At 44.3% G+C, this 27,863-nt stretch overlaps 2 protein-coding genes across 5 annotated transcripts in view; one reads left to right on the top strand and one right to left on the bottom strand.

The window, feature by feature from the left end:
• The first annotated feature begins 1,509 nt into the window (after window positions 1-1,509).
• MAPKAPK5 (MAPK activated protein kinase 5) lies at window positions 1,510-27,743 on the top strand. 3 transcript variants are annotated; one of them, XM_090290734.1, is made up of 14 exons: window positions 1,510-1,615; window positions 8,661-8,734; window positions 9,223-9,298; window positions 10,146-10,243; window positions 11,664-11,772; window positions 13,172-13,261; window positions 13,959-14,054; window positions 17,320-17,400; window positions 19,376-19,563; window positions 21,540-21,660; window positions 23,823-23,953; window positions 24,198-24,319; window positions 25,304-25,408; window positions 27,552-27,743. In XM_090290734.1, exons 1-14 carry the CDS (start codon window positions 1,580-1,582, stop codon window positions 27,644-27,646), a joined length of 1,422 nt encoding a protein of 473 aa, XP_090146860.1. In that variant the 5' UTR covers window positions 1,510-1,579; the 3' UTR covers window positions 27,647-27,743. The 3 variants fall into 3 exon arrangements, with proteins under 3 accessions (XP_090146860.1, XP_090146861.1, XP_090146862.1); XM_090290735.1 differs by having other exon boundaries at window positions 24,198-24,313; XM_090290736.1 differs by lacking the exon at window positions 10,146-10,243 and having other exon boundaries at window positions 13,176-13,261.
• TMEM116 (transmembrane protein 116) overlaps window positions 1,796-27,863 on the bottom strand; it is a 99,550-nt gene continuing 73,482 nt past the window's right edge. Inside the window, exons 11-13 of one of the 2 annotated variants that reach the window (XR_016513939.1) lie at window positions 20,203-20,305; window positions 2,987-3,108; window positions 1,796-2,000 (exon numbers count right to left, since the gene is read on the bottom strand). Coding sequence is in view for 1 of the 2 variants with exons in the window: in XM_090290731.1 (XP_090146857.1) it covers window positions 20,252-20,305 (54 nt within the window). In the remaining variant the exon portion in view is untranslated. Of the gene's footprint in view, window positions 2,001-2,986; window positions 3,109-20,163; window positions 20,306-27,863 lie in introns of those variants that run through there. The other variant, XM_090290731.1, reaches the window with a different exon arrangement.

Below are 27,863 nucleotides of genomic sequence, written 5' to 3' on the forward strand. Positions count from 1 at the left end.
TTAGTCTTCGGACGTTCCCGGACGCCTGAGCATGACCCCTAAGGGTGTATCTGATACACACCCCCAGCCTTCCTCACTCTCTCCCATGCCCTCGGCTGCAGCCACTGCGACCTTCGTGCTGCTCCTTGAACACATGTAGCTTATTTCCACCTTAAAGCTTTTGCACTTGCAGTTCCATTTGCCCAGACATCTTCTCGGGGCACCTCCTGATTCCTCAGAGGTCTCAGCTTCACTGTTACCTCCTGGAGGACCTTCCCTGATCATCTAATGGGGGGAAAAAATCCCCACACCAGTCATGCTCTTATCTCAGCATCCTCCTGTTCACTTCCTTCTCAGCGCCTGCAAACTCCGTTTTTCCCGGTTTACTGTCCCGAAAAGGAGCAGCTACCGTGTCTTGCTCCGACCGTTTCCGCGCCCAATGCGTCTGGCACAGGGCGGTGCTCAGGGAGTGGGCGAACGGATGAAGAACCATCACGAGGGGCTCAGCCAAAAGCCCCCGCAGGGCCCTTCGACAGCCTGGCGGTGCCGTAGCGGAAGGAGCCGACCCGGACCTCAGGGCATTCGCGAACTTACCGCACAGCGACAAGTGTCTATTTGTAAAGGAAAAAGGGACTAATGGAGGAAGAGAGTTTCAGGTACAAGTCGGGCTCCGTGGGTGGACCTGGCACGGCCATCATTGCGCACGATTCGCTCCTCTCGCCGCAGGGCCCGGCGGGGCCTCGGACACCCCCGAGTCCTTCCCGCAGGGGGTGGCCAGTGCTGCCAGCGGGGACGGAGCGCGGGGCTCCGAGCGCTCCCGCGGCCGCCCGAGCCCGGCCCACCTCCCCGACCCCTGCGTCATCAGCGCGGCGCCGCGCGGCGGAGGGCCCCGGGCCTGTGCTGGCCGGGGCGCACCTCGGGGAGGCCCTGGCGGGCGCCTGCAAACCAGCCCCAGGGGCGGCTCGGAAAGCCCGGCGGGCGGCGGCGAGGGGCGCGGGGAGCTGCGGGGCCGCGGAGCCGGGCGGCGGGCGGGGCTGCCCGGAGCTCGGGCGGGGCCCAGCACCAGCGGGCGGGGGGGCGGGCGGCGGGCGGGGCTGCCCGGCGCCGGTGTCCCGGCGATGTGTGGCGCTGAAGCGGCAGCAGCAGCGGCGGCGGCAGCGGCGACGGGCTCGGCTTCGCGGCGGTGCCGGCGGCGGAGGCGGAGGCGCAGGCTCCTCCTCAGGAGCTGGCGAGCTCGGGCCTAAGCGGCGGCCCCGCGCGGCCTCTGCACGGCGCCCCGGATCGGGGCCCTTTCCGGTTCGCCCTGCCCCGGGAGCCTGCGTCCCCGGCCGGGGATGAGGCCGGGAAGCAGCCTCGCAGGACCCAGCACAAAGGCTTGTCCCCCGGGGCCGCCGCCGCTGCCGCGGCCGCCAGCCTAGAGCCGCCTGCCGAAGCCGAGCTGGCGCCGGGGCCCGCATCCCCGCCGGCCCCTGGGGACGGCTGCCGCCCGCCTCCCCAAGGCCCGGGGGCCCGAGCGCCCAGCCCCCTGCTCACTCGGCAGCGGTGGGACCCGGCGGCTGCTCAGCCTCCGTCGCTCCCGGCCATCGGGGCCCTGCGGAGCATGTCGGGGGAGAGCGACATGGACAGAGCCATCAAGGTAAGGGGAGACGCCTCCTTCCTCCCCGCTTTGTCCCTGCGGCGGTCCTGCCGGCTCCAGCCCCGGGAAGCGGCGAGAACTTGGAGTGAGGGGCCCCGGCGCCTCCCGGGGTTCGGTGGTGCCCGCATCCGCGGCCTGCCTTTTCCAGCCCTGGGGCGAGGGGACTGTGCGCGTGCCGGGCTGCAGCGGGGGTGTGACTCGTGCCCGGCGGGGACGGAAGTTCCGTGGCGTGGAGGTACTTGCCGTGAGTGGGACGGACGGAGGGGCCTACTCCTCTGCTTTCGACCCTCCCCAAGGGCCGCCCGCCTGTGCTTCCGGATGATCTGCCTGGAGACTTGGACTTGACCCATCTCTCCAACTTGTTTGGAACGAGCCTCCTGGAAACCTGCAGTTTCAGAAGGAGGGGGTTCGTCTCCTTACAAACCCTGTCCTTTGGCGAATAGATGGTTCTCACTTTTCCGTGTGTCCTCCTCCCCTTTTCCTCTTTCCTTCCCTCCCCTCCTAGGGAGCATTGAGTTGATTTAGGAAGAGCTAAGGGTGTCCTGTGACCTAGTGCTCTGTTTACCAAAAGAAAAGCAACCGTGCGTTCTAAAATGACCCAAATAAAATGACAAGTTTTCTAAAACCAGTTCTACTCTTTAAAAAAAAAAAAAAAAAAAAAAACAACCTCTTTGAGGCAGTAAGAGAAAGTCACCTAGCTGTGACTAGGAAATTAGAGTCTTGTGTAAATTGAACATGAAGCTTAAAGTTTAATAGGTATTATTTACTTATTTTACGGTGTTACGTCAATTCAGTACATTTAAGATTCTTTTTTTTTTTTTTTAAGGGACATGCATCCATTGGCAATTAAGGGTTAGTTTTGCTTTCAAGACACAATCACTAATACCAATAACTAATTAAAAACATAAACCTCTAACAATTTTTTTTGTGGTAAAGCTTATAGAAATCACCAGGCATTCCAAAGAAACTTCACCTTTTAAAAGATACACCAAAAATATAATGTACATATTAAGGAAGATAACTTTTTTAAAATCCTCACCTGATGATATGTTTCCATTGATTTTAGAGATGGAAAGGGGGAGGGAGAAAAACATTGGTTGCTTCTTGTATGCGCTCCAACTGGGGATTGAACCTGCAACCCAGGCATGTGCCCGGATCAGGAATCAAACTGGCAACCCTTGGGTTCATAGAATGACGCTCCACTGAGCCATGAGACCAGGGCAGGAAAATCAAATTTTTAATAATAGAAGTAAAGGTTCAAAAAGACTGCTCTGATGGATCGGTACCACCAAAGAGATAAACACATGTTTTAACTGTTTTAGAAAAACTTTAACTCTGCTCATTAATAAAGTGGAAACCATGAGGACTCACCCTGTAGAGAGACTGATGGCCCTTGTTCCGGAAATACAGAGCCAATTGGGCATAGATCTGTAGTCTGTAGTAATATGCTGCCAGCTAGGAGATAAAGCGGAGTGCTTGCTAGCACCTAACACCTAGGAGAGAACATGATAGAATGAACTCAGGATCATCATAAACCATTACCTATCTAGTCATTACTATAGAATCTTGGTTCAAAGTTTCCATCTTATCAGCTGAAGCTCAACTTACACAGCTACATTAACACATTGCGTACCAGTGGCGAGAATTCTCGTCATTTCTAAAAGGCATTTAAATTTCCCGGTACGCAACGTGTTAAAATTCAGAAGACACCATAAAGGCAGTTCCTATACATGTGAAAGTAGATTTAAAGTCAGCCTTTCAGTTAACACTAGAATTTACTCTCTGGATACTGTCACACACACGTCAAATATATACTGCCATGTATATATACAAGTAAAAAAAACAGTAGTGGGTTTTTTGTTGTTAAATAAAAAACTGCCTTGATGTATCCATTTTTCCTTTTAGTTTAGACATTATTGATACAGGGTCAAGACTTGTTGCCTAAAGCTATATGACTGGGTTGTGAACCAAAGCACATGTGGCAGAATTTTAAATTCAGCTAGTATTGCCTGCTTTGTGCCCGGTGCTGTCTCAGGCACTAGTGGTGCAAAGCCAGCCTCCTGCATGTCCCTGCTCTCGTGGAGTTTATATTCTAGAGGGCGGAATTAGGTAATACACATTGCCAGGTGGTTATAAGTAAGAAGTATAAAAAGGGTGGAAAGTACAAAAGGAAGGTTGGTGAGGAAAGGCCTCTCTGAGAACATGACATTTGCATGAAGGGGAGAATATTACAGGCAGTGGGAACAGCAGGTACAAAAGCAAAATGTTGATGCGGGTTCCTGTGTGATCCACAAACAACAGGGTGGCTGGAATGTAGCCTGTCTGTGCAGACAGTTACAGAGAGATAATGGGAAGCCAGGGAACATGGGGCCTTGTAGACCACTGTAAGAACATTGGCTTTGACCCTAAATAGAAGGGGAAGTCCCAGACAGTTTTGAGCAGAAGAACACAGTTCTAATGGGCTGTTACTGAGTGGTTACAATAGTTTCTCAAGGTAAACTCTGGTTGAAATCTCAGTGTTTCCATTCCTTAGCTGTGACCTTAAGTAAGTCAACTTCACTTCCTTGTTCCTTAGTTTCCTCATCCATGGAAAGGAGATAAAAACACTCTCCAGCTCACAGGGTATTTTTGAGGATTTAATGAGCAAATACAGCTAAATGTCCTTATAGCTCACATTTAGTAAGAGCTTGGAGAATATTAGCATATAGCAACTTAAGAGTTGTTCAGAAAGAGTCACTGTTTTCTTCACTTGGTCATTATTGCCCGTTCTAATTTTCTTGTTTCTTAGTTTTTTTGTTTGTTGTTGTTGTTGTTTTAGCCTTTACATACTTGACAGGTCACTGGTGCTTCTTCCTACTAATTTGGATGTGCCCAACCAGTACAAATTAGTGAGGCTGAAAATACCTGGACTGATGACCAGTGCTGACTAGGATGTACTCCCCTGGAAGCAAGCCAGCATCACATCAAATACGGCTTTTGGTCTGTGGCAGCGGGTTGTGTTCGTGGTTTTGCTTTTCTGAGGCTGCCCCTCAAATGGTGAGAACAGAGACCTCTAGGGTTCAGCAGGAAAAGCCGTTTTCCTGGGGTGTAACCATTGCCCTTAAACTTCGGCTGTGTGTGACTACTAGAGAACAGGCTGATTGGGCTTTCGGCAGAGAGTCCGTTGAATCTCTTGGTCAGTTTGGGGACAGTTGCCATCTTAGTATTGTCCTCTAGTCCATGGTTAAAAATTTATTGAGACTTATGACCTCGGATAGGTTTTATCCACGTGCACTTGGGAAGAATATACATTCCCCATCAATGGAGTGTTGTTGGATGGCGTGTTCTGTAGATGTCAGGTCAGGTTGGTTGACAGTTTGTCTTCTATATCCCTGCTGATTTTTTTCTAGCTGTTATTGAGAGTGGGGGGTCCTGAAATCTCCAGCTGTTATTTTGAATTATCTGTTTTCTCCTAAAATTCTGTCAGTTTTTGGACTCCGTTAGGTGCATGTATATATGTTTATAATTGTCATATCTTTCTGTTGGATTGACCTTTTTATCGTTATAAAAAGTGCCTTCCCTTCTCTATTAACATCTTTTGTTTTAAAGTCTATTTTGTCTGTTGTCAGTTGAGCTACTCCAGCTCTCTTATGGGTTACTCATGGTATATCTTTTTTCCATCCTTTTATTTTTCATTTTTTGTAGTAAAGCACATATGTAACAAAATTTACCATCTTAACAGTTCTGAAGTGTACAGTTCAGTGGTATCAAGTACAGTCACAATTTTGTACTACCATCACCACTGTCCATCTTCAGACTCTTCATCTTGTAAAAGTGAAGTTCTGTACTCGTTAGGCACCACCTCCCCATTGCCTCCTTCGCTCCAGCCCCTGCAGCCCCTGATCTACTTTCTGTCTTTGTGATTTTGACTGCTCTCAGTACTACATGTAAGTGGAATCCTGTAGTGTTTGTCTTTTTGTGACTGACTTATTTCAGTTACTTCAGAGAAGGAAAACTCTGATTCCAAAAAACCTCCGTTGCCTTGCGGCATACCTCTTCAGGGGAAAGGCTAAGGGAGTAAACCCCGACAGAAAATCCGGAGCCGGAGTCCCTAAGGCGGTTTGACGTTGTAGTCAACACCGGCAACTCCTGCGGCGCACCTGAAGCCAAGCTGTATTGACTCCGTCTTTCCCTTGGACCCTTCAGCTGCGAAGAGAGGGGGGGTCTGCTGCATGGGCAACAGCAGACCCTCCATATCACCCTGCCCAGGCTCTGTAGCTTCAGCTCCACTGGAGAGGACACTCCAGCGTCATCGCAAGATGTCGATTCAACACGGGAGGAGACAGATACCGTGTCACTCCCGAGTCGGACTGCACAGCCATTCTCGGCGGTGCAGATAGACTCTTAAGAAGCTACACCATCGTCTCTCGAGACGGACGGCTGCCGACGACAACGAATTTCAGTTACTTCACATTATGATGTTCTCAAGATTCATTTGTGTTGTAGCATATTGCAGAATTTCTTTTTATGGCGAATGGTATCCATTGAATGTATAAACCACATTTTGCCTATCCATTTGTCAGTAGACACTTAGGTTGCTTACCTATGTTAGCTATTGTGAATAATGCTCCTGTGAACCTGGATGTACAAATATCTCTTCAAGACCCAGCTTTCAATTCCATTGGGTATATACTCAGAAGTGGAATTGCTGGATTATATGGTAATTCTATTCTTAATTTTTTGAGAAGCTGTTGTTTTCCATAAGAGCAGTAACGTTATATATTCCCACTAACAGTGCACAGAGTTCCAATTTCTCTACATCCTCATCAACACTTGTTATTCTCTGCCTTTAGTAGCCATCCTAATGGCTGTGAGGTGGTATCTCACTGTAGTTTAGATTTTCATTTTTTTCATGATTAGTAATGTTGAGTACCTTTTCATGTGCTTATTGGCCATTTGTGTATCTTTGGAAGAATGTCTATTCCAGTCCTTTGCCCATTTTTTGAATTGGATTTTCTTGTTTGTTTGGTTTTAGGAGTTTTTTATATATTCTGGATATAAATCTCTTATCAATTATATGATTTGCAAATATTTTCTACCATTCTGTGGGATGCCTTTTTTACATTGTTAATAGTATTTTTTGATGCATAAAATTAAAAAATTTCATTATGTCCATTTTATTTTTTCTTTTATTGCCTATTCCTTTGGTGTCATATCAAAGAAATCATTGCCAAATCCAATGTTGTGAAACTCTTGCCCTATGTTTTCTTCTAACAGTTTTATTGTTTTAGGTCTTTGATCCATTTTGAATTAATTTTTGTATATAGTGTTAGTCTGTGCTCCAACTCCCTTTCCTAGTACTGTATTATTCTCCACCTTCTCAGACACGGAACTCCAGCCGCTCATGCAGTGGAGACATGAAGGAGGTAGACAGATTACATGGGTAGGTTTTAATTCTGTTTAGGAGGTGGTAAGGGGAGACAGAGCCTTGAACCTCCCTCCCTGATTAGGCAAGATTTATCGCTGTTCTTCATGCCGAGGCCTGGACAGTTCATCTTGATAGCTAGAATGGTGCTGGGGAAGAGGCCAAAGCTGTAAATTCTAATCTTGTTTGTGCCTGTAACTTACTGTGTGACCTTGACAAGCTCCTTAAGCTGATGTATGGTTTTTCAGAAGGGAGTTCATGTAATGATTCTGCTGGTGTCTTCCGAATCAGTAACCCTTGTCATCTGACTTTAGTTCACCTTTCTAGTCATTCATTCCACAATTGTTGAGCATTCCTGTACAATGAGAACCTTTATCAAGGCTGGGGCAACACAAAGCTGTGGAGATGAAGACTATCCTAAGCTTAATTTAAAAAAAAAAAGATTTTATTTATTTATCTTGAGAGAGAGGGGAAGGGAGGGAGAAAGAGGTAGACGAACATCAGTTGCCTCTCCTACGTGCCCCAACCAAGGACCGTGTGAGAGAAGTATCAGCTGGCTGCCGCTCACGGAATTGAACTGGCAGCCTCTTGGTTCACAGACCATCGCACAGGCCACTGAGCCACACCAGCCAGCGCTCTAGGCTTTGTTTTATACCCTTGACCATTCACTGGGCAGAAGCTCTGTTTTCGTGTCTGAACTCAGCCCAGTGCCTGGCACATACTGAGTGCACAGTGAGTGCATTCCACGGGCAGGTCAGCTGGTCTCACACACTGGGAATGAAGACTCTAGTGGTAAATACGACCTATCAGATTTTCATTGCTACAAAACAGTTTGAAAGTCTCATGAGTTTTGGCCTAGTTTCTCAAGGTTGGTTTCCTATTCTACCTGTGGAGCCCTGAAAAATAAATTTTAGCCCACCATAATTTAAAGATATAGCTCCCTTGCCTACAAATGTAAGGCAACAGAAGCTCAACATACAGTGACTAAACAGGAATTCCATGAAAACTTGCATTAAACTATGGAGAATCTACCTGAAATTATTTAAAAATCTATTGAAAAATATAAAAAGTATTGTTATACAATAGCGATGAGAGAATATCTTTGTACTCAAAATGAAGCTGTTGAAAATTATATAAATTTACTATGACACTGCTGTTTTATTTGGACTTTAAGTCTTGATTTATTCAGTTATTCCAACAATTTGATCAGCCTGTTTAAGTATATAGGCCTGCATATCATAGCAGCATGTATCAGACCAGCCTTTCTAGAATCTCAGAAAATACTTGACCATTTTAGCAAATAAGTATGTAGTAGTGAAGCATTTTGAAAGAATATCTTACCCCTACACTTCAAAGGAAAAAAAGCAACATTTGAGTGTCTATTCAAATAGACCTCACAGATGAGCTGAAGAATTTTTTGTGCTAAAGTTGAGGCTTTCGCTCTTGTTGGAAAACGATGCCTAACTTAAGTCATTTAGACAAAATGTCTATAAAGCCATACCGAACACAAAGCTTCGCTTATCACATTCTCTCCGAATATGAGATGTTGAGTGATAAGGTCTTTTGTTGTCCTGCCTTTGTTTAATTGTTCAGCTTTTTAATTGGAGAATTATTCTCTGCCCCGTCTTTTTGTCTCACTAGGAAACCTCCATTTTAGAGGAATATAATATCAATTGGACTCAGAAACTGGGAGCTGGAATTAGTGGTCCAGTTAGGTAAGAGACCCACGTACAAACTGCGACAAAGTTGTTCTGAAAAGGGCCATTTGAAGTACTTCTCAAATTAGAAGCGTAGGGGTGCCAGATTTTTGAAATAGCTTTAACAATTGGAGGTATTCATGTCAGGCTCTTTCTCACCTCTTTAGAAATATATTTGACCAAATTACATCCCATGGTCTGTAACATGGAGTCATTTAAGATGTCGGTCCTGGGGAGCCCCTGTGAGAGTCCCCTGTAGCCAGCAGAGGCCATTATTTCTTTCTCAGCCAGCCTGGCGCTGATTTCATGCGGCTTACGAGCTGGGGCCTGTGAAGGGTGGGTGAGATGCTTTTCTGCCTTTCCACCTGCTAGCCTTGGGGGCAAGTTTGTTCTGCTGCACCTGGATCTATTTTTGAGCAGAAGTCCAATTCTTAAAGAACAAACTTGTTAAGTTAGTTTTCACTGTAACATAATGATTTGTGATTGACTTTTTTTTCCAAATCTAGAGTCTGTGTGAAGAACTCTACCCAAGAACGGTTTGCACTGAAAATTCTTTTTGATCGTCCAAAAGCTAGAAATGAGGTATGATCCATTATTGCCTTGACTTGCCTAAATATTTGAAGTGCCTAAGAATTATTCTTTTTACAAGTGAGGCAGCTTCCCGGAGAGAATACACAGATGCATGAAGAATTTTTTTTAAATTTTAAGTTTATACTCACCCCTTTTTGCTATTCATGTTATTATTATAAAACAGCCCTGTATCTATCAGTGCCAAAGGCTGTTGGTAGAGTCTTGTTTCCTTTCAACCGCCTCTTGTTCTTTTTCAATTAATGTGATTCTTATACATTGAAGTATTCAGGTTTACTCTTGCTTTTACTTATTGGAAAAAGCCCTTGAAGAGTGGAGATAAAACAATGCAAGGAAGGCTCTGGTGAAGAGTGTCTTCAAAGTGTGCTGTAGGAGGGCTTTGCGGATGTGTTTCTAGTTTTTAAAAATAGATATTTGTTTTAAATTTTCTGGATGTGGTGATGACATGTAACACATTGTGTACGGGTGGCGAGAATTCTCGTCATTTCTAAAAGGCATTTAAATTCCCTGGTACGTAGCGTGTTAATAATGTGCAGTAACGTGTTAATAATGTACTTATTCTTTTGCTTATAGATGTATGAGTAATATCTGAAATAAAATAAATTACTTGCCAACTTATTTGTTAATAGGTAGGACAGGAGAAAGTAATCTAGTGTTGAGGTTTTATTCATGGAAGAGCATTAAGGAGATAATCTGTGTGTGACACCCCCATCCCCCCGCCTTTTTTTTACATCGTTCTAGGTGATAAGGTTTTTTACTGTAATGGGCTTAGCCCTTTGTGCTTAGAGAGAAAATGTTGGCATCCTCTATGTACAAAAATATTTCCTCTGTTCTCTTTAAGGTACGTCTGCACATGATGTGTGCCACACACCCAAATATAGTGCAAATTATTGAAGTATTTGCTAACAGTGTACAGTTTCCTCATGAGTCCAGCCCCAGGTAAGACAACATGGGGTCGTCACCCCATGCCCACCCCTCCGTATGTAGGCCGAGGTGTAGTGGGGCCTTCCTCTCTGCGGTGCCTCCTCTCTCTCTTCCCCTTTCTCTCCTTCCTTCTCTCCCTGTCTGCCTCCCTCCCTTCCTCTGTCTCCTCTACTTTTTGTTTTGGAAAAGCTCAAACATTTGTGAAAGCAGACAGAATTATGTAACGAACCCCCAGGTACCCATCACCAGCCTCATGGCCGGTCTGGTTTCATCTGTACCCTACTCACTCTCCTGGCCCTCTGACCATTGTGGTTATTTTCTCTTTTTTAGAAAAGCGTGTAATGTGGTATTAAAACAGATTCTATTTCAAATTAGTGAAAGGGGACCAAATATTATTCTAGGCACTGTCTTAAAGGAGATATGGCAAAAAGCCCTTATTGTTTAGTCTGACATTCCTTTTATAGGAAGAAATCAACATTATTCTTTTAGCTGCCAAACGATTGGCAAGCCCATTGGGTGGCATCCTAAGTCTCTTCTAGGAAATACAAAATTAAGTAAGGTACGTTCTCTGTTGGGGGGAATGAGATATAAATCTGTCATCATGGCACCAAGGAGAGGCATCCATAAAATATTTTGAGCTTACAAAGGAGAGCTGCTCACTGTGGGCTGGGGAGGTGAGTTGTCTCACAGAGCAGTTATGTGGCAGCTGGGACTTGAGGGGGATAGGGAACAATTTTCCAGGTGGAGAAAGAAGATAGATTTGTAATAGCAAATGAAAGGTGAAGTGATTGTTTTATACAACTGTGCTCTGTTGGTGAAAGCATTTGGATGCAAGCTGGAAGCATTTATATCAGAGGATGGTAATCAAAAACACTTTGACAACATGAGAATTTCTGCTTGTATTTTGTAGCTGTGTAACCATTCTAGTTATCTTGCTGGGCATGCTGTGGATCACAGGAAAAGCTAGTGGAATGGGTGCCGGGAGTAGACCCCCGCTCACAAACACACCAGCACACAGTGAGGGTGAAAAACCAAGCCTGCCAGGCACCGGCCAGATGACTTGAAATTTGTGTCTTTTACAAAGTCAAACTGTTTTCAATACGTTTCCAGTCTAGCTGTCCTAAAATACATACACAAAACATGTCATTGAAAAGATAATCCCCTCTTTAACATCTAGTAATAACAGGTTAAGTATAGTGTCCTCAAAAGGATCCTTGTCTTCAAAACTAGTTTTTTTACTCCCATTTTATCTTCTTAGAAAGTGTTAGGTCAGGGGTGTACCTTACGCGTGGTGTCCGGTTGGCAGTGACACGGAGCAGGACTGGACTTAGGAAGTAGTCACACACTGTAGATGAGGTATCTCTTTAGGTTAGCTACTTGATGTTTCAGTTTTTGTTTTTTTTTAAACTTAACAAAATCAAATGCTTTCAAACAGGGCTCGACTCTTAATTGTAATGGAGATGATGGAAGGGGGAGAGCTATTTCACAGAATCAGCCAGCACCGGCACTTTACAGAGAAGCAAGCCAGCCAAGTAACAAAGCAGGCAAGTTAACCCCGGGTACCAATCAAACTGCCAACAGTGTTGGTTAACAAGCACAATTTCACTGGGGGGAATAAAAGCAAGCTTGCAGAAAAGCTCTATTTGATCTTTCATTGCCTGCTTTGTTATATAATCAGAAAAGATGCCTTGACAGGAGAAATGTGACCCCTTTATGCTTTGTGGGGGGGCTGTATTCTTAAGTGGTTGTTAATTGTTTATTATAAGATTTAAATGAACTCTGGAAGGGAGTTAATATTAACTCTTTCATAGACTGTTGGTATCTTTAGACACATGGCTTCCAAGCACTGTTACTGGACTTTGAGATAAAATATTGCTGGTACCACCTGAAAGATTGTATGGTATAAAAATACATCCTGACAATTGTATATAAGATACCTTTTGCTTATGAGTCACCTTTTTCTCGTCACATTTTAGTAGTGTTCTAAGGTCACTCACTGTAACTCTGGGCTATTCCTGGTTTTAGTCACTCTATTCTGAGATCACATTTTATTGCTAGAGAAATGATTTATGTCACAAATAATACATAACCTCCTGAGGAGGTGGAAAGCTAAACCCTTAAAGCTTATTTTCAGGTCAAGCAAGCCAGCAAGACAGAAAAAAGCAGAAAGCATAGCCCAGTTGATTCTTAATAACAAAAAAAAATCCTTCCAAATTTTCCATGAGCATTGTTTGTCGCCTCCTTTCTGGAAGGGAGGAACTGATATTTGAAATGCTGAGAAAATTCCATACTGAGAGTTGAAGAACAGGTAAAATTTGCTTTCTATTTAACTTTTAAAATTATACCTTGTATTTTTCAAACATTAGGACTAAATAATCTTCTATAGAACAAAACCCCTTCACGTCCACCTGAACAGGCAACATTTTCAACAGGTGGGATGAGCACATTGGAACATCAGGTGGAAAAATCCAGTTAGCTGCTTTCTGTTTTTCTTAAAGCAGAACTTGAAAGCTGAGCTCCCTGGAGAGAGCAGCTCTCCTCTGAGCTGTGTGTCAGTGCCGCTGCCCTGCTGGGGGCCCGGCCTGGTGGGCTGGCCTGCTGAAGGTCGCAGTGCTTGTCCCATCGCAGATGAATGGCAGTGGGAACATTTCGTTTTCCTCCTGTCGTGCAGGATCTAACCATCAGTTTATTCTGACAAAGAATCATTTTACTGTTGTATTTTTCTTATTGTTTAACAAAGTACTGGTTGCAGGTAAATGAAGCTTATTTCATTTCTACTTCTTAGTACCAGAAGTTTTAATTTCTGCTTTAAAGTTGAAAACTGACCGTAGTCTTAATTGACTTAATTAAGGATCATTTTTTAACATCCAGAGTTCTCTAAACCAGGGGCATTGAAGAGTTAATTCTTCTAAGATGTGGTTGCCCCATTATGTCCTTTTCCAGATAGCTTTGGCTCTGCAGCACTGTCACCTGTTAAACATTGCACACAGAGACCTCAAGCCTGAGAACCTGCTCTTCAAGGACAACTCCTTGGTGAGAAGCTCTGCTCTTCTGCGTGTCAATGCTGCCCTCGCGGCTCAGCCGTGCGTGTGGGGGGGGGAGGTCTGGGGTGCTCTGTGTCCGCAGTGTGCAGGCTTTGGGCCAGGGGGCTTTGGGCGGCTTGTTCTTCCCACTTGTTTTCCTTGCCAGCGGCCCAAAGAAATACCCCTGATGTTGAAAATTTTGGATGACCCCGATATGTATTTGTAGGACCTCACATTTTGCATATTATTTGGAGGGACATTGGGAAGGGGCAGGAAGCTATATGCCATTATATGTTACCCTGAACCCTAACAGGCATATTTGCTGTGAACCCTGATAAGGTGTGTTTTCCTCTCCAGCCCTGCCCGCTTCCTATGGTCATCCAATAAGTTGCTCTGGAGATTATGAAGCTGATGTCGCGGGTGAAGCGGCCCCCGGGATCGATGAGAAATAATGAGCTAATCTCTGGTCAGGGGGCATTTGACTAAGGTTTGATTTTGGGGCTGCCTTTGTAGGTTAGAAAGCGAGGCCGACTGCGAGTGGGTAAACGGCTCTCTCCTGTATCACCAAGAGCAGTTCCTCCGCATGAGGCGCTGTCTCCGGTCTCAGCCTGAAACTGAGGGCTCGCGGTGCCACGACGCGCACCTGCGTCTTCCGTTCACGGTTCCCGAGAACACTGCAGCAGTGACTCCCATTTACTTTATTTCAGGATGCCCCAGTGAAGTTGTGTGACTTTGGATTTGCCAAAATTGACCAAGGTGACTTGATGACACCCCAGTTCACCCCTTATTATGTAGCACCTCAGGTAAGCACGTGCTGTTCCCGCCGCGGGGCGGATCGCTGAGCCGCCTGGGGCCTCACGCTTCCTCTGCTGGGCAGGAGCGCAGGCGGCGTTACGAGTGCGAGGGGGGAGCTCAGCTTCAGAAACCTGTAGGCTGCTGAATTGGGCATCGGCATTTTATTCTTTTAAAATCAACTTTATTGAGGAATGATGTATATCTAATACTTCTCCTTGAAGTGTAGTTTGATGAGTTTTAGCAGATGGATACTCCTGCATGCTCAGGATCAGCACCACAGTTGGAGCACAGAACATTTCCTTCACTTCTCACGCTGTCCTGTGTGCTTCCCAGTCCGCTCCCGGCTTACCCTGGTCCCAGACAACCGCCAGCTGCTTTCTGTTATTATTGGTCCATTTCTTCCATTGCAGAATTTCATAGAAATGGAATCTGTGTGCCTTTTGTGTTTATTTTTACTCAGCATGGTTTTGCAATTCATCCATGTTGCTGTATGTATTAATTCCTTTTTATTGCTAAACAGTGTTCTGTCATATGACTAAGCCATGTTGGTTTATCCATTCACTGACTGATGGCCATTTTGGGTTGTTTCACATTTTTGGCCATTATGATTAAAGCTTCTAGGAACATTCAGTTACAAGTTTTGAGGGACATATTTCCCCCCCTTAAGTAATATCTTTTTGCAAAATGGTTATACTGTTTTACATATGCACCAGTAATGTATAAGAGATTCAGTTGTTTCACGTTCTTACCACCAACTCATGTTTGTTAGTATTTATAATCTTGGCCATTTTGGAAGGTACATAGTGTTATTTCATTATGGATTTAATTATCGCATTTTCCCGATGGCTAATGTTGCTGACTCTTCTTTTGTGTTTATTGGTCATTCTATTATAAAATATGGATATGACACTCTATTGTGAAGTATAGCTACAAATCTTTTGCCCTTTTTGTTGGTTTTATAATTGAGATATAGGAATTTTTAATTATATTTTGGATATGTCGTCTTGTTGTATATCTGTATTCATTTTTTACTGCTGCTGTAACAATTTGCCATAAACTTAGTGGTTTTAAACAGCACACATTTATTACCTTGCAGTTTTAAAGGCTAGAAGTATGAACCAGTTCAAGGTGTTGGCAGGACTCTGTTCCTTTTGGAAGCTCTAGGGCAGAATCCATTTCCTTGCCTTTTTGGCTTCTAGAACACCCCTCACCCTTTGCCTGTGGGCTCTCCCTCCATTTTCAAAGCCAGCAGTGTAGCATCTTCCAGTCTTTACACTGGACCCACTCAGGCAATCCAGGATGGTTCCCCGTCTCACGATCCTTAATCATATCTGCCAAGTCCCTTTTGCAATGTAAGGTTAACATATTCACAGTTTCCAGAGATCAGGACATGGACAGCTTTGAGGGGGCCATTATTCTGCCTACCATATATGCATTATGAATATTTCTCTCAGTCTGGTTTGCTTTTCAGTTTTTTAAATAATCTTTTGAATAGCAGAAGTTTTTGATTTGATCAGGTCCAATTCACCATTTGGGTCGGGGGGGAGGATTGTTAGTACACGTTGTTCCTGTCAAAGAGGTCTTTCCATATCCATGGACATGAAGATTTTCTCATGTTTTCTTATTAAAGGTTATAGTTTTAGCTTTTATATTTTAGACTGTGATCCACTTGAGTTATTTTTCTGAGTGTATGTATATATGTTAAATAAGGGTCAAGTTTTCTTTTCCCCCTTATGGATGTCAAGTTGTTTCCATATCATTTGTTGAAAAGACTATCCTTGCATCATTGAATTACTTTACAGTTTTGTTGAAAATCATTTGACCATATATATGTTGGTCTATTCTAGACTCTTCTGCTTATTTGATATATACAGGGATGGGCAGATGTATTATTGTATTATTTATTTGTCTTAATAAATAATACAGTAATTAATAAATAATAATACAAGAATGAACTCTGTGTTTTATGTACTCAAAACTGTAAATCTCTTTTTGCCAACCCCCGTATGTGCATCCTTACAGCACTAGTATCTGCATTACTGTAGCTTTATATTGTTTTACCTCAGTTAGTGTAATAAGTCTTTCAAATTGGTTCTTTTTCAAAATTGTGTTCTGGATCCTTTGCATTTCTCTATACATTTTAGAATTCACTTCTCTATAACAGAAAAGCCTCCTGGGATTTGCTTTGGATTGTGTTTAATCTACAGATGCATTTGGAGAGAGTTAACATTTTAACAACCTGACCCATGAGCAAGCTGTATTTTTCCTCTAGTTTTTGTTTTTAGTTTTGTTTAGCAATATTTGTGTAGCTTTCAGTGTAAAGTCTTTCACATCTTTTGTTAGATTTATCCTTAATATTTTTTATACTGTCATAAGTGGTATTTTCCTTTTCAGGTTTAATTAATTCACTTTCATTCTTCTTGTTTAAAAACACTATTTGGTGTACACAGCTGGAGCTGGGGCCCTGTGCACAGAGGCTCGGGCATGGGTCTTTACACAAGATGGCCAGTGAATTCCTGATAGGCTTGGTGATCAGTCTCTTTCCAGAGGTCGGGGGTGAGACAGCTGTAGGTCTTAGAGCCAGTACTGAGGATGGCCTTGGCCGAGTTATCCGAGGTGGCCGTGCAGCCCCTGGCTGAGGTGTAGCAGCTGTCAGTCCCTGCCATCAGTAGCAGATTTGCAAGCTCCAAACCAAGAGAGTAGTGATGATCTGGGTGTTGAGGACAACACATGCCAGCACAGAGCTGCAGCATCTTGTCATTTTGCAGGAACCATGTGCGGTTTGCCAGTCTAGTTCCCCTGGGAGTCCCGCTGCACAGGACAGTGGAGAGCTTACCCGGATGAAGGCCCCATGGATGGCAGTGGTTACCTCCTTGGAGCATTTACTGCCCAGACTGACATGATTGTTACAGTCCTGATGGCAACAAGTACTTTGCACCTGATCTGCTGGCCCGCGCTAGTCCGCTTTTAAAATACATAGGCATGCAGGATGTGCCCCGGCAAGTCGGTGATCTCAGAAGCCTCGATATGCAGGAAGATGAGATGACTCTCCTCTAGGGACCTGATCTTGATGTTCTTGACCTGGGCAAACACTGCTAAGTTGCCGGTTGTAAGAGGGGCACAAAATGTTTTTGAAAGTATTGTTTGTATGGAGTTTTTTGAATGTTGACTGCCAGTATTTACCATTTTTAACCTTCCAGCAGTCTGTCTCAAGTCAGGTGTCATGCGTGTGACTTTCAGTAATGTGTTCTCTTTGGTCTGACTCTACGGCAGGTACTAGAGGCCCAAAGAAGGCATCAGAAGGAGAAATCTGGCATCATATCTACCTCGCCAACACCCTACACTTACAACAAGGTAGGGGAAGAGATATTTCTCTTCACCCCTCAGGGCAGCCTCTCTTCTGTGAGGTGTTTGTGGGCCTCTGAGAATGTGCCTGGTTCCATTCTTGTCACTCAGTATCCCTGTGCAAAAGGCTGGAGGCAGCCACATGTGTATTTGGGATTTAAGTTTTTGTCTGATGAAATAAGGTTCTTATCAATTCAGGTTTTACAGCAGGAACCAAGGGCTGTGGTCACCTACAGGTTATTTATTTGGTTAGCAGTACAGTCCAGTGACCACATTTAGAAGACAGGGTTGTCTTCAATTTACTTGCTAAAATCTTCTCCATGAACGCAATGGACTCCTGCATGATGTATTATTTTCCAGCATTTCTTTTCCTTCTCTTCCTATTCCATTACGTGAATCTAATGGTGCTCATGGATTAGCCTGACATTCATCAAAATTGCACTGCAGATGAGTAACATTTTGAAAAAATAAACAGTTCATATTACTTTTGAATGTGTATATATGTTGATCTAGATATAAACTTTATATTGGCAACTAAATGAACACCGAATGCTATATTGGCAAATAATGTTTAGCTTTAGGACTTGTTTGGTTTTGTTTGTTTTGTTTGTTTGTTTGTTTCAGGAAGAGTGGAAGGGAGAGAGAGAGAAACATCAATATGTTGTTTTCCTTATTTATACATTCATTGGTTACTTCTTGTAGGTGTTCTGACAGGGGGGGTCAAACCTGCAACCTTGGCGTATCAGGAAGACACTCTAACCAATCGAGCTACCCAGCCAAGGCTGGAAAACAATTTTTAATAAACATATGTAATAAGATATCATTAAAATTTTGAAAATTAAAAAAGAGGCAGTAGGCCAGGAGACTTGCTCTGGCTCTGCCGCTGCTTAGCTGCATGATGTTCATTAGGTCACTCTTGACAGATGCCCTTAGCGATGACAAGATCTCTGTAGTATCAGTTTCCTCATGTGTAAAGTGAGGGATTTGAACTATTTTTAAGATTCCTTTTCACCTCTATAATTTTATAATTGTGTCCTTCAGCTTGGGTCACATTATCTACAAACATCCATTCGTATGATGCCAACACATGAGTGAGAGTACCTGAGACACCCCGTTTTCCAGGCTTCTCTCAGGGCCTCTGTGGCAGGAGGGAAAGCCTGTGACCCGAGTGGAAGGCTCCTTAGGCCCGTTTCTCAGGCGGACACTGCTTTTGTTTTCCAGCTCAAGAGAGGCTTAAATTGAAGCCTCTGAGGACTCAGTTTCCAAGACAGGTGGAGCTGCATTTAACTAAAATAGGAGTCCTTTATTATTAAGTATGCCTCTCTTTATTGATAATCATAGTGTGACTACAGGCAATGGAGTCACCTTAATACCTATAGACATGATAGTTGGTGGCAGTTTTCTCTCTTTGAAAAGTATCTTCCCCAAGACTGTTGTATGGTCTTGCAAATGGGTGCAGTGAGTCTTTCGTGGCCAAAGGGATGCTTTTAGACCACCTGTTTCCCCCTTCGGTGCCTCTCCTTGATTTGTGTCAAACTGCTTTGGGCCTTTACGAAATGACTTGTGCTATATGATGGCATCAGCCTACCAGTGTCTTACCTGCTTTATTCCTGCACCCTTATCCTGCCCAGGTTGACAGAGTACATGTTTCACAACCAGCTGGCTTCTAAACTATTTCTCTTCTGGCTGGGGACAAAGGATCCTACATTAGTACACAAGAAAAGAATGTAGCTTGGGCCTAAGCAGTGAGAATAAAAGTGGCTGTTTATTTTACCCCAGACTGGCCTTGTATGCTGGTATGTGTGTATACAGTTTTGGTGGCGTATAAAAAATATGGAGTGAAAGGTTAGACTCCCTGAAACTTTTCCAGTCTCTGCTAAGTTATTCTTGGATCTATCAGCCTGAGTATGTCAGGGCTGGCCCTGAGGGCTTTATTGTGGAGCTATGCCTCTTCTGTGAGTGACCATTTTCTTTTTGCTTCCAGAGCTGTGACTTGTGGTCCCTTGGAGTGATTATCTATGTGATGCTGTGCGGATACCCTCCCTTTTATTCCAAACACCACAGTCGGACTATCCCAAAGGACATGCGGAGGAAGATCATGACAGGCAGTTTTGAGTTTCCAGAGGAAGAGTGGAGCCAGATCTCGGAGATGGCCAAAGATGTTGTGAGGAAGTGAGTCCCTGGGCCGCTGGGTGGGGAGGCCAGGGAGGCCTTAAGGTGGGGAAACCGAGGGAATGTTGAGTGGAACCAAGTCGTTTGTTTCCAGGCATGTTCCTTCCTATTTAGCATCACAGAAATCTTATCCCTGGAGCCTGATATGAGAGTTCTCACTGTCCCCACCTCAGAGAAAATGGAGCTTTGCTCCCTCCTGCTGCATCCCTAGAATTTATCCCCAGGGTTGTGAGCCCAGGTCCCTCAGTAGCCAGTGTCTCTGTGAGCATTAACTCAGGACTTAAATGATCATCTCCAGCCCGGCCCCCCTCGCCCTGCCCCGGCGTGTGCTGTCTCGTATGTGAGCCAGTCCTTTGGGGTGGACATGGTGCCAGGAGCTGAGGTGGGGGGTTAGGATGATGACGATGCTTTTGGCTGCTGTGGGAGTATGTGACTTAGGGTGTGGCACCTGGCCCCCACCCTCCAGCCTTCTCACTGCTAGCTGGTTGCTCTGGCACGGATGAAGACAGGAAGATTTAGAAGAATTAGGGCTGGAGAGTAGATGAGGGAGAGTTGCCATTCAGAGTCCTTTGGTAGTGGGTGGGCTAGGTGAGAACGAAGTCAGAGCAAATTTGAAGTGTATTTGCTTTTTCTGCCTACCTGTGTGGGAGGCTCGGCCGCCTAGGACTTGGGCACTGTTCTGGTATTCCTACTGCTTGGTTTCACTGAGCAGTTCTCCATTTTTTTGTTTCAGTTTCTTCATCTGCAATGTGATAAAGACAAGCATTAAAGGGGCAGTCTCTGGGAACTGTCTCCTGACAGTACAGCCATTTATCTATGGAGATTATTCCATTTCAGAAGTGAGCTTGTCCTGTCGGTTAGGGATCTGTGTATATAAAGAGGGACTAGTTTCTAAAAACAAGTAGAAGTTTTTTAGGGCAGTGGAGGCATTGTTCAAATCATCTGTCTTTCCATGCTGTATTCTCAGCTACTTAATTAAAACATCAATATCCCCTAAGTGGTTCTTTGTCAGTTTTTTAGAATATATTTCCTGGCCCTAGAGCAACATGGATTCTTTTCTCATTAATCTTTTCTTTAGAATCTGAAGCTGTTTACTCAGAGTGATCCAGGAGATAGCAGAGAATCTGAAAGAACAAGTAGGCACGCTGTCCCCACTCTGACATTTGGAACAGGAGGATAGGTAGTTGGAAGAAGGCTGTAAATAGCCCAGGGGGCTGCTGCGGTGAGCTAGGAATTGCATCAGCATGGATGGACAGGACGTAAAGATGCTGGATCAGAGCCACACATTAGGCTGAGAAGGAAATACCAACCCTTTTCCAGAAACTAGATGTTTAGCTTTTGAATGTCTCTGGGATGAAATGTTTAGGTCCTGCCATATGATAACATCTGAGAGTTTTATCTCCACTGTTGGCCGAAAGAGCACTCTTGGTCCGTTTGGAAGTTAAGAGCCCACTGTCCTAGAGATGTCAACATGGATGTCTTTTTTCTTTTTCTTTTTTTTTAATAAAAGTTTTTTAATGGGCAAAGGATATGGACAGGAAGTTCATAGCAGACAGATGTCAACTTCACTAGTAACCAGCAATTCAAAATAAAGCAATAGTACTTTTAAAGATATCAGATTATTAAAATAAATGAAATTAGGTATAAAAACATGCTCATTGGGTTTTGAGGAAGTGGGCGCTCTAATACGGAGAGCAGGGCCTCAGGAACTGTAAGCCATGTTAGGGCTGTCGTATTGGGTCTAGAGCTTGGGGTGAAGTGTCACTGGATGAGCTTTTTCCTACCGCTTTTATCTCCCTTTGTTTGTAGGGGTAGAAAAGACTGCCTAAGAACACAGTGCCCTCCCAGCTAATGGTTAGGGACTAAAACCCCTTCACCCCCGCTGCCCCCCACCCCCGCCCCCCGCTGTACCCTGGAACTTTCCAGCCTTCTGGAAGCAACTGTGCATGGCAGCTGTGTTGGCCTTTTCTCCACAGGCTCTTAAAGGTCAAGCCAGAGGAAAGACTCACCATCGAGGGAGTATTGGACCACCCCTGGCTAAACTCAACTGAGGCCCTGGATAACGTTCTACCCTCTGCTCAACTGATGATGGATAAGGTTTTGCATGATGCTTCTTTTGTTGGCGGATAAGGCTGTGTTGGGAAGGAATGCTGGGACTCGCCTTAGTGAGGGTTAGAGGCAAAACAATGCAGAGCACAGTCTTCCAGAGAAGCATCTCTGGTTTCCGGAAAATCAGGTGGAAATCAAGCGCTTCTTTGTATAAAAGAACAGATCAAGGCCTGGTAAATGTACAGTAAGGGAACACAGCTGAGGAATATTCACCCTATAATCGTCAGCGGGAAAAGCCACCTGACTTCGTCGATGGGGAGTCAGAGAGAAGGGCCAGGGTTTAGTCTCATCTCAGTCGGAGGGAGCTGAGAGGGCACTGTAGGTCTCCGAGAAGAGGCCTACGCCGCAAACGTGTTTAGGGACTGTCAGCTAGACTTGCAGACTTGCCAGCCTAGGACGTCTGCGGTGAGCTAGAGTCCGAGGGGCAGCTCTGGGAGCGGAGAAGTAGGGATGAATGACCTCAACACTTTTGAAGACAAATTCCTACACATTTTGATGACTGGCTAGATATAAGGGGACAGCGGGTGGCATATCGGGTGATACCATTGACCAATAGAGGGAAATCCGGGACAAGGCTGGTTTGAGAGAAGGGGAGTCTTTCAGATTTTAGACAGTTGTTTCACGTGGTACATGAACACTCAGGTGAACGCGAGGGGTGGTCTCGAATCAGTGTGGCTGAGGGGCAAAGGCAGCGGCCCAGACTTGCGTTTCACCCGCTTACAGGGGTGGGGCTGAAGAGTGACAGAGAGTAAGCGGATAGGAAAAGAGGACTCTAAGGCCCCCTCAGGTTACTTGGAATATGGAAGAGAAAGGAGAGCTGGAAGACTGAGTTCTCTGCCGTCTCTGATTTGTGTATGGTTATCTTCCTGGTTTAAATATGTCAGTTCAGAATCCAAAGGGATTACTTAGATCCTCTGCTTGTCAGTACATAGGGGTTACAATATAACCTTTCTTCAAGATCTTGGAAATGAATAATTGCCTCTAGTTATTCTAAAATTAATGCATAAATAAGCCAAATATGGATATGCAGAATCTTCCTAATGAGAAAGAGTGGCTCCTAGGCCTATATGATGGAACTTTAACATGACATTATATTCCTATTTTTATAGAATAATGTGGTCATGATGTGGATTGGTCAACTTTGGAAGGATAGAAAAAAGGCCATATGTGCAGATGTTGAATAGTGCCCATCTAAGCCCTGCCTAGAAGATGGAGCCTGAATTCTTGCCCTTGAACTGTTCCCATCTTTCTGGTTGGGCCATCACTGAGGAGGAGACCAATGGGAGGGTCCAGAGCAGTGTCGCCAGGCCAGGGCCAGCTATTATAGTTCCTGTAAATGAGTTTGAACTCTTTCTCATCTAAAAGCACGCTTACCAAGGAACTGCTTTTTTAACTGCTCAGATTTTATTGCTGAAAGTCAAACGACACAGATACATAAAATGAAGAGCAAAAGTTTCCTTTCTTTGCCTCAGTCTCACCCTCAGAAGTGAGGTCACGTATGGCTTGATGTGTCATTCTTCCTGATCTATTTCTGGGGAGACACCCCACACACAAGAGTTTGTCTTTTTTAAAAGCACACAGGTGGGATCATCTCATTCTTACAAAGCTTTCTGCTGAGTTATTTGCCTCCCTCTTTGGGCTGCCCCTAGTGAGAGCACTTACTGGTCATAAAGACGCAGGCATCAAGAGTTCTACACTCCATGATAGTTATTTCTTATTGCAAATTAACTGGCCTGTAGGTCAGTTCTTGAGTGTCTACCATGCTCACTGTGTGAAACAGTTGAGGTCCTGCGCCATCACAGCTGAGGGCACATCCACACTGTGGGACGTCTGGGAGGCTCCTCAGGCAGTAGCCTGCCAGCCTTTTTCCTGATGTACACGTATGTCTCTCTTTGCACTTGCCCTTGACAATGACTGTGAGCATGAGCCTTGTTAGTATTTCTTACTTGCGTTTCTGTACCCCCTGCAGAAAAGTGGGCTGGTATTCCCTGGGCCCTGCTGATCCTTGGGAAAGAATCCTCTGCTTTATCAAAATTTGTATATAGCCAGCATAAGAGTGCAATTCCTTCTTAGTTCTTGGAGCTCCTTCCCACTCTCTTCTGGGCTCTCAGAAATGAATGTGAGAGACTGACGACAGTGTTTGCACTCAGGCGGTGGTTGCAGGAATCCAGCAGGCTCACGCGGAACAGTTGGCCAACATGCGAATCCAGGACCTGAAAGTCAGCCTCAAACCCCTGCACTCGGTGAACAACCCCATTCTGAGGAAGAGGAAGTTACTTGGGTAACTGAGTTCATTTCATCTTCTCTCCTTCACGGCTGGTGTGGCTGAGCCAGGGGTCTGCCCATTTTCTGCCTCTTAAGAAGCTGGAAACGATAAGCTCTTTAAGTAGCATCAGAAGTTGGAGACACTCTATAGGGAATTATTTACCTGAAAAATCTGTTGCTGTATGTTTAGAGTTAGTATCAGTTGAGAGTTGGATTTTGGAGTCTCATCTTGTTATTACCTCTCTCCCAAACTTTTAAAGCACCAAGCCAAAGGATGGTGTCTATATCCACGACCGTGAGAATGGAGCTGAGGATTCAAATGTTGCCTTGGAAAAGCTACGAGATGTGATTGCTCAGTGTATTCTCCCCCAGGCTGGTAAAGGTCACACTGCTTACCATTGCTCTGTGTGTGTGTGTGTGTGTGTGTGTGTGTGTGTACCTGTGCATGTGGATGCGTGCACCTGACAAAAGGAGTGGTTTAATTTGAGATTGTCTGTTTCGTCTTTGTGTATAAGAAAATAAGCACATTATGTAAATTAGTCTGTGCCCACTCAAAAGAGCAGGTTTTGGGAAGTCAGAAACGTGGTAAGCTCTACCCTTACTTTGGTTTTATGACATTTCTAATTTGGGTTTAATTGCCAGTGTCAGGTGCAGCATGTCATTCTATATTGTCTTAGTTTGTTAATGAGGGCATGAGATGGAGAATGGAAAATGTGGACAGGGGCGGGATCAGTTTGGGAAGGTCAGGAGACTTCATTTCCAGAGCCTTTAGAGTACAAGGCTTTATTAATGTGTGAATATAAAGAGAATACCCGCCAAGTTCAGAAGTGGGCCCTGCTGCTACTTGCCTCGTGGGCAGTGTGACTTACACATGGATTCTTTTGGGTGAGAGCTTGTTTGCGGAACGTTCTTCCTCCACTCAGCCGGGTGTGATGGGCTTTTCTCAGCAGATGAACGAGGCCCTTCAAGTAGTAGGCCAGAAAACTGCTGGGCTGGCCTGTCTCCCTAGATTCCTTGTGTTTTAAGAGAACTCACGTAGTGTATCTCAGATAGCCTTCCAAAGTCAGGAATGAGCCTGGTCTGTTAGGCTAACTGGAGACCTAAGCTGTTTGTGCTCAGCGGTAAGAGTCCGACACTCCCTGTCTCCCATCCCCCAGTGCGGAGAGGGGGACAGTCAGAGGATCTGATTTCAAAGGCCAGAAGTGGTCCCCACGTAAGGTAGAGACTAGCAGGAGCGGCAGTGTCCGGTGAGGTGGGCACCTTTAACCATCACTGCTCAACAAGCTGCACATCATGTCCTTCCATCTCTGACACTAAAATCCCATGATGCTGCAGGGAAACTCAACTTCTTCGTCTTTACCAACAGGAGAAAATGAAGATGAAAGGCTGAATGAAGTAATGCAAGAGGCTTGGAAATATAACCGGGAATGCAAACTCCTAAGAGATACTCTGCAAAGCTTCAGCTGGAATGGTAGGAGCCTTAATTACTTCTTCCCCAGGGATGCAGAGAAGTCATTATGTTCGGAACATGTAGGAGTCTCTGGGGGGTGAGCTGGAGCTATTTTTAAGTGAAGTGAGACTGAAGAGTGAGTGGGGTATCGTGGGACCAGGGTTAGCCCTACATTTGCTGCCCTGGCATATCTGGACATCTGGCCCTTTCACTTGTCTTCCAGAGTTCAGATACATTATGTATTGCAGATTCAACACTATTGGGCCCCTGTCACATGCCACTTGGCCAAAAAAAAACCCCACAGATCTCAGCACTCCTCCCACTACCTTGGCTATTCACTAGGTCATTCAGGAGCAGTATACTCTACAGGAAAGAAAGAGGGCAGAATGCAGGGAGTCCACCCTGCTGATCTGCTTAGCTTAGAGAAGAGCGGTTTCACTAAAGAGTACAGAGTTTGCCAAATCTGCTTGTGCAACATTTTTCCCCAGACAGACAAGGTAGAGGTACATTTCTTGAACTGCTTTTTGTGTTGTCTTTCTAGTTTAGCAATCTAAACTAGATTTAAGTTCCAGGATGCTCAGCCTGGAGATTAGCTTCCCTGGGACTTTCAGAAAAATTTTGAAATACCAGTACAGAAGAGTGAGCACGCTTGAAGTGTATACTGTTAATGAATTTTTACAACACGAACACTTCCCTATAGCCGGCCCGTAGAACATATAGTGGAACATGGACTCTCTTCTGATCACTGCCTCCCTCCCTCAAGGGTAGTCATGATCCTGATTGCTAGCACTACAAATCAGTTTTGCCTGGTTTTGTATTTTATATAAATGGAATCAGAGAAGTCTGTATTCTTTGTGTTTGGCCTCTTCTTCTTCCTTTTTTAAAAGATTTTATTTATTTTTTTTCAGAGAGAGGGGAAGAGAGGGAGAGAGAGACATCGATGTGGTTGCCTCTTGTACTCCCTCAACTGGGGACCTGGCCTGCAACTCAGGCGTGTGCCCTGACTGGGAATCTAACTGGTGTCTCTTGGGTTTGCAGGCCAGTGGTCAGTCCACTGAGCCACACCAGCCTGGGCTGGCTTCTTTTAGTTAACATTATGTTTATGAGAGTCAGCCTTATTGTGTGTAGCAGCAAATCATTCTCATTATATATATGTGCATATACATATGCATTCTCAATATGTATTTCTCTCTATATATATACAGGGATGGACAAAAGTAGGTTTATAGTTGTATGTGGAACAGTTTATTCTTGTATTACTTATTATTATATTATTTATTAGTATTAATCTTTTTCTTATTGTTATTATTTCATATCCTTACATATGATTTATCTTTTAGGTAATGATGGCTGGTAAATTAACTTACTTTTGCCCATCGCCGTGTGTGTGTGTGTGTGTGTGTGTGTAAATGTATATATATTCATTCTGTTAGACATTTGAGTTTTTCCCAGATTTTGGTAATTAATAAAAGGACTGCTATGAATGCTCTTGTGTGCATCTTTTGAAGACTATTTTGATGAGTTCACTTCTCTTGACATGTCTAGGATTGGAATTGCTGGGTCATGGGGGTATTCATCTGTTTGGCTTTAGTGGGTACTGCTCTGAGTTTTCCAAAGTGGTTGTGCCAACTGATACTTCCACTGGCGTTGTCTGAGGGGTCCAGTCACTGCCTCCACACCAGCACTTGCTGTTGCTATTTTAGTCATCCTGGTTAGTACATCCTAGTTTTGCAGTGTCATTTTATTTTGCCTTTCCCTGATGACTGATGTGCTTTAGCACTTTTAAAGTGTTTACTGGCCATTTCAATTTCCTCTTTTGTGAAGTGCCTGTTCTTTTACCAATCTTTCTGTCGAGTTATAGCTTTCTTTTAGATGTACAGGAGTTCTTTATATATTTTGGCTACAAGTCCTTTGTCAGACATACATATTATAAACATCTTTTTTATGGTTTACTTCTGGGCTGTTGTAGTGAACATGGGATTTTTACTGTCAAGTTAATGGAACTACTCAGTTGATACTTGCAAAATGGCTGGGTCTGAACCACTTTTGACCAGTACTGGGGATGAATTTGACACTAGTAAGGTGTATCTTACTGGGTTCCTGTCAACAATCTATCTCCTCCCCAACAGTCTGGAGATTGACCTTTTTCTTTCTTGGGTTTCAGGTCGTGGATTCACAGATAAAGTAGATCGACTCAAACTGGCAGAAATTGTGAAGCAGGTGATAGAAGAGCAGACCACGTCCCATGAATCCCAATAATGACTGTTTCAGACTCTGTTTTTTTTACAGTTTGAAAAACTATTCTTTAATGTATAAAATAATTTTTATGTAAATTAATAAATCAATTTCATTTTCATATTGCTTAAAGATGCTGTATAGATTTAGATATGGTATTTACTAATAGTATAGTTCATTCGTTTTTAAGAAAGGCTCAGTTTCTAGGACTGTTTAGTCATGTTTGTAAGATGACAGATGA

The sequence above is a fragment of the Furipterus horrens genome, unplaced genomic scaffold (assembly GCF_987537825.1).
Source record: "Furipterus horrens unplaced genomic scaffold, mFurHor1.1.pri manual_scaffold_11, whole genome shotgun sequence".
NCBI classification, from domain to species: Eukaryota; Metazoa; Chordata; class Mammalia; order Chiroptera; family Furipteridae; genus Furipterus; species Furipterus horrens.